Source organism: Artemia franciscana, chromosome 12 (genome assembly GCF_032884065.1).
Source record: "Artemia franciscana chromosome 12, ASM3288406v1, whole genome shotgun sequence".
Taxonomy (NCBI): domain Eukaryota; kingdom Metazoa; phylum Arthropoda; class Branchiopoda; order Anostraca; family Artemiidae; genus Artemia; species Artemia franciscana.
In genome coordinates this window covers 8,303,931-8,310,873 of record NC_088874.1, presented here as the reverse complement: position 1 = coordinate 8,310,873, position 6,943 = coordinate 8,303,931, and the positions used below count along the sequence as shown (strand labels likewise).

Sequence of the window (6,943 nt, the reverse complement as noted above, 5' to 3'; positions counted from 1 at the left end):
AGAAGTGTTAAAATACGGTATATTTCATCGATAGGGGTGGATTGAGGATATCTTTATAAGGAATGGATATAGCTGTTGTAACATAGTTTGGTGACATAATGAAGATTGAAATTATTTTTATATTTATGGCTTTTTCTTTTATCAGGTAGGTCAACCGCACCAAGATGTATTAATTAAGCAGTAATTAATTGGTTATAGGCTAACTGGTTTTTTAAGCTTATGACAAGGATTCTAATCGTAAATGTCAAACATTTAGGGGATGGGAGGGTGAATTAACTTTATGTGTTATATAACCTCTTTAGTGTGGTTATACAAAAAGTCCCCTTGAGATAAGAAACCCCGGAAGTTTTGAAGAAAAAAAAACATGGGAATAGGAGTTAAATAATTAATAGAAGAATTTTAATTGTAAATGCCTTATATTCAAAAAGTATCCCAGGTACAGGAATGAGAGGGGGAATTCTCACATTTATCATTATATTTTCATTTTATGTGCTAAATAATCTCTTTTGGTGTGCTTTTGCGAAAAAAATCCTAAGGGGGGTGGATATCCCCGAAAGTATAAGGGCATATCAAATGTACCTTTATCCCTACCAGCGGTGCTGATCTCCGTTTCTTGGCCCTTCAGCCAAGAACTGCAATGGGGGAATGGGGCAAGACATCCTGGGCTTTCGCACTCCCTTTCTGATTTCCTTCGCCAGATTTCTGCAGGTGCCCATTTAGGACTGGGATTAGCCAAGCTTATAGATAACCCCCCTAATCCAAAACAAATAACCAACGACAGTAGGACTCAAACCCCTGTCCTTACAAATGATGGATTTTTAGTTTAGTGTGCTAACCGCTCATTTAGGACGACTGGTAGGTGGGGAAGGGGGGATGAGTAATATCAAAACTTGTTAGTTACATGAAAACATGAACAAATAGTAATATCCGAGGATTTTCAGAGGTCATGGGCTTAAAGGTTCCATTTTATGCAAATGGGCCTTGATACCCATGATTTTTTTTTACTTTCTTAAAGTGAGTTTCACTTTTGTCCCAAATGTCTATATTGATATGCATCTTCACTCAGTTCTGGATATATCTTTATGGAAAATGAATTTAGGATTTCTAGGGGTAAATTGATAGAAGAATGTATCTTCGATGGAAATAAAAGAAGTATGTAATAAATGAATAAGTAACTTACTAATTAATAAGTTATAAATAATTTATTTTTAACTACCGCTGTTTTTAAAAAAATTTGTAATAACTTTTTTAATTTTTTAAATATTATATATAAAGAGTTATTAATAAATAATATCCTATAAACAGATAATTTCATTCCAAGGATGGATTGAGGGGGTAAAGGGGGGTGCCTGCCCTTGGTAATGGTCCACAGCGGGCCCTGGCTCGTAAGGCAACTTTTTGATCTGATCGAATAAAATTCAAACCCTAATTTCCCAGCTCTTGAGCGCGGCATCTTTTGCCATGAAAATGCATTCAACTATGTATTTTACAGTTTCTTCTAATGAAAGTAGCTTGAAAAAGTTAAGGTTAATTAAAAATTATCTTAGAAACAAGATGGCCAAGCAGCGGTTGACAAGATGACCAATCCATAAGACATAATAGGACTTCGAAGCTTCCATATGAAGACATTATAAAAATATTTACTTCGAGAAAAGCACGTAAAGTTAAACTCTACAGGATAAGATAAATCATTTATAATTTACATTATATCTGTACTGTGCTACCCACAAAATATTGTTACGTGGAATCTTAGAGTTTATTCTTGAACCTTATTGTATGTATAGGATCTACATGAAAAATTTACTAATGTTACTAAAACAATTAAACAAATATACTACAAATAGACATATTCTTTAAAGAAATAAAATTTACAAAACGGATTATCCCCAAAACCAGCTCAAAGTAATTTTATAGGTCAGATCTGGCTTTTTTACGAAATCAAAGACAGAGTAGGATCAGATTTTTTACCTTTTGAAGAAGAAATATAACAAACTATAGTCGTGATACTGTGCTTTTGAAAGTGAAATTTACTATTAACATCGAAGAATTCAATTAAAACTCTTCGATGTAAAATTATTATTTATAGCCCACCTACATTTAACAAATTCAGGTCCTGAAATTTGTCTGAGTAAATTTCAGGCAATGGTCTTTTCCACCTTTAATCATGCTTTTATTTGTATTCCATGGCCGTATACAGAATTTTTTTTTTGGGGGGGGGGTTAAGAAGGATTTTTCGGGAGGTTTTACGAAAACAGTTTAAAAATACATTCAAAACTTCTTTATATTCATTTTTTACATTTCTATGAGTCGTACAAACATCTAGGGGGAGCTCAAGCCACCTACCCCTCCCCCCTCTGGATACAAATTTTAGGTGAAATTTTTGGTGAATTTTTCACCAAAAATTCACTAGGATCAATTTGGTCATCCTGCCACTGATTGGCTGAGACGGGGCCATTGAGACAGGCTGAATATCATTAAAATAGATACCGTAGCAAAGATTAAAAAAGTAAACATCTGCGCTATAAATAACCTACTTGCCTTATAACAGTTTTCTATGTAGAAACTTACATTTAGCTTCAGGAGTTATTGATCAAGACTCTATGGGCCCTGGATGCTACGAAAAATACGTTAATCGTGGATTCTTTTATCATAATAATTAAACTGAAAAGTAGTTGGCCTTTTCTCATATTGTCATTGGAGCTTAAATGTCTTAGTCTTCATCTCAATGGTGTTTGGAGACGCCAATCCAAAATCTCCACGCATTGCCAGGCCCTGGAGCAGTTGCGATACAGCCTCGGGCCCCGCATTGCCAAGCAGAGATCAGTCCATAAGGCTTTCACTGGGTAGACCTGTGTCTAAATTTTAAGTGAAATTAATTCTGTTAAAATAAGTCTGGTTGTAGAACAAGGTTGTTAAGTCGTTAACTAGCCAAAAAAATCTGTCAGACGACAGTTAAAAAAGGAAAGCAAATCTTGGAGCAAATTCGTTTGCAAAGATGAAAGAAAAATGCTTGTCCATCTTTCACCAACCAAAATTAGTAGCACTCCCCCCCCCCTCCCGAAGTAGACAAAGCAGATTGCATTGCTTAAAACAGATAAATTACATGAAAAGAAAAGAATTTTGCGGAAACAGAGCTCGAGATTTTTCGAGAGAAGATGGAGTCAAAGTCATTTTGCCCATGAGCTTACTTACTCCCCCCTTCTTTGATACACTACTGCTAATTTATTAAACTGCTATATTCTTTTTGAGCCTATTCTATTCCAAAGAATGTTTTCCCTTTATTTGCATACAATTTTGCATGGTAATCATCTTTCTTAGCAGTTATATTGATGACAAAATTACTATAATCATAAGTCGAGTAACATAGTCATTGATAATAAAGAAGTATTAAGCGTATATCTTGATAATGCAGATGTATTCTTATTAGCTCGGTTATTTTTACTCTGGTGTAGAACAACTTTTTTCATCTTCATCAAGTGACTTTAATGAAACTATTTATTTTCAACATTTCAAGAAGGGGATGATGCTAAATTCTAAAACTGCAAAAATAGGTATGTAATAACAATTGCAAGATATATTATACTGAAAAATTTTTAAACACTAAAATTCCAGTAAATAGAATAGTCAAAAATCAGTGTAATAAGACAAACTCTGATGGTAGTTTTAATTATAAATACAAATTAGGCTAAAAAACTAAGAGAAGCTATAATCGAACTATAAGCTGTATTTATTTCACTGATTATAGGCAAGATATGCATGGTAAATGACGACTTATACCTATTGACGACATGACTGCCTGTCCATGGATTATTCTTTGCGGTTGATTGTGTATGGCTATGCTGTTTGACCTATGTGATTGTATGGATGAGTAGGGTTAAGGCCTCATTCAAGTGCTGGTCTATATTAATCACTAATTTAGGAAAACAGTCTTCCTTTCCTTTTTCTGTCTCTCTTTTTTTTTTCTTTTTTTTTTGTGTGTGTGTGTGTTTGTGCTGTTGCATTGGTGATTTCTCTTTTCATGATATATATATATATATATATATATATATATATATATATATATATATATATATATATATATATATATATACATAAAACTAATTTTTTTACCATATGGTTAAGACGAAACTGATATCCATTTTTTTTTTTTTTTTTTTTTTTTTTTTTGTGTTTGTGCTATTGCATTGGTGATTTCTCTTTTCATGATATCCGGGGATAGCGAAAAACACAAACTTACAATACTTACAAAAGGAGGCTGATGCTCGGTCGATGTAGGTCACGCGAGGAGGAGTAAGTGGTGCTCTGCAATGTTCACAGGGTGTCAGAGATTGATTGACCTCTCGAATGAAGGCGAGGATAATAACATGGCTGAGTTAAATAATAACTGCTGGCTTTTGATTTTGAGGATTTTTGAGAATCAATAGTGTTTGCAAATGTGACTAGACTATGATGCAAGTAAGAGTTGACAGGCATTTAGCATACTTCAGGAAAGAAAAATTTTTATTTATATCTTTCAAAATTAATAAAATAAATATACAAAATAACAAAACCCTCTAACAGATCAAACGAAGCAACGATTTCCTTGGATTAAATACAACACAATATGCCTAAAAAAGAACTAGAACGAATGCATCAATAAAAATAAAAAGTAAAAATAACACAAGTGTTTCTTACATTCTAAAAAACATGGAGAAGGTTTTTTAAGGAGAAGGAGAAGGGTATGGAGAATAGATATATGGAGAAGGGTATAGGGTATAGAGCATGGAGAAGGGTATAGAGAATATTTGCAATATCTCATATATGGAATTATTTGCTCCCAGAATGATATAATGAAAATGATATAGAATCAGAATGAAAATAATATAGAATGATAAACGATTTCTGAAAATCATTGCAATTTTTTTGCAATGATCCCACATTAATTTCTCACTTCCTACTCTGCTAATTGGGTTCGTGAACTTGGTTGCCAAGTTTGTACTACAAGTTTGGTAGAAATGTAGACATGAAAGACCTTTAGATCTGTCTCTCTCAAAATTGTAAGGTGTTCTTTTTTTTAAACTGTCGCATAAGCACCAATGATAGTGCATTAGAATATTTTTAGTTGTACCACTTTCACAGAAAAAATTTAAATAAATGTCAAAACTTAATGGAAAACTTACCCCAAAATGAATAAAAAATAGAACTATACAACATGAATTTGAAACATTGTATTCTAACAATAAACATAGCTAAGCTTAAGATAATTGATTTTCTAATGGCGAAATCCTGGTGTTATAACGGTGAAATGGTATACATATTTTTGCTTTATATTTATGCGCAATACAAATATAGAAAACTTGAAAATCCCAGATATATACGACTTTCTCTATAGTATCGTGCTTTCTTACGTTTCGCCATTCTTTAATGTCTGTTTTAGTTTTGAATTCCTCCAAATTCCTTCCCCCTAGAATATAGATTTTTGCTTCGAGTTTGTAACAACAGTCCTGATTCTTTCATAAGATAATCTTTATGTTCCCCAAATGATCCTAGAAATAGTTGTCACAAGTAATAGTCTTCCACAGATTTTTCAGATTAGCTGTACCTCCATCATTAATCCTCCAGCTTTTGCAAATCAAAATATATTTTTTTATATATTAATTGTAGTAGGTACTACCCAGTCCTCTTTTATTGATTTGTGCAACCAATTTATTAGGAGATGGGGAATAGTCAAACCTCTAAGAGCTTTCAGTGAGAGGGTGGTTTGAAAGACTATCTTTTTTTATTAAAATTTCAAATTTTCGCAAGTGCTATACGGTTTTATCCTATTTTTTATATATATACTTTCTGTCATAAGAGTGAATACCAACCCTGTTTCCTCTTTGAGTGCCTTTTTTCTTTTATTGCCTGTTGCCTATTACTACTAACAACTCACTGCAACACCAAGCCACCTGAGGTCAACACAGCTACACACGCTCCTCCTCCATCCAGGTTTTGGAATACACTATCAAATAATAACAGAGACCAAGGCTGTATCCAGGGAGGTTGCCAGGTTGGAACTCTCCCTCCCCAAATTTTTGCCTTATTCGTAAAAAGACGATATAAACAAGCTTTTAGTGCGTTTTGTACAGTTTTTTAAGCCACCCCACCCCCACCCAAAAAAATCCATTCTCGAATAAAAATCATGGATACACCCTTTACAGAGAGCATCATCGACTTTTCTAGGATCATCAAATACTCATAGAAGAAGTACCCTGAGATGTGTTTACTTTCTTTTTTCGAGTGTCATTATGGTTTTTTAACATCTCAAGACTCGTACTGAGTGTGCAGTCTTTTGAGGTCACACGTGTTGTGTTTATTGTTTTCTTTATTAATGAAATAATCTTAGATAACTTCGAAGACCACACTGCCTTTTCATGACGAAATTAAAACAGTTTTACTGCTGATGATGAACACTGTATATGTGTTCGAAATATCCAGTTAAATTTTACATCTGTTCACTGTCAATAAAAAGGTTTCATCCCTATTTTGAATTGTTTTGCTTTCGAAATAATCTTATGTTGCCACTGCCACGCCTGAAGCTTGCACACTGTACGTTTGAGATATTGGCCAAAAGAGATTGCCAAGCTGTTTTCAAAGGGAGGATCAGAAAAGTTAATTTATATAAGAGGGATCAAAGCGTGATTGAATGTGTATTGTTCTGCTGGTCCCCCTATTGAGAGCTGCTTAAGGACAGATTTTTGCCAGATACCTCAGAAGTGTGAAATGTCTGTTAGGACCCTTAGGTGTGACAGTCAGGGCCGTATCCAGGAGTTTTTTTTCGGTGGATATTTTACGCAACTATTTTTTTATGGGGGGGGGCTACACAAAACAAAAATGCACAAAAAGCTTGTTTATATACATGTTGTTATGTTTTTACGAGTCAGAAAACATTTCGAAGGGGGAGGGGGGTCCAAACCCCCTAGCC

The 6,943-nt window shown here is 33.9% G+C and overlaps 1 protein-coding gene across 1 annotated transcript in view; it reads left to right on the top strand.

Annotated features, from left to right (window-relative positions):
- The window catches only part of LOC136033633 (protein Wnt-7b-like), a 46,792-nt gene continuing 39,849 nt past the window's right edge, over window positions 1-6,943 (top strand). The window contains exon 1 of the mRNA XM_065714439.1: window positions 1-145. Coding sequence (XP_065570511.1) covers window positions 99-145 — 47 coding nt within the window. The 5' untranslated portion in view covers window positions 1-98. The remainder of the gene's footprint in view (window positions 146-6,943) is intronic.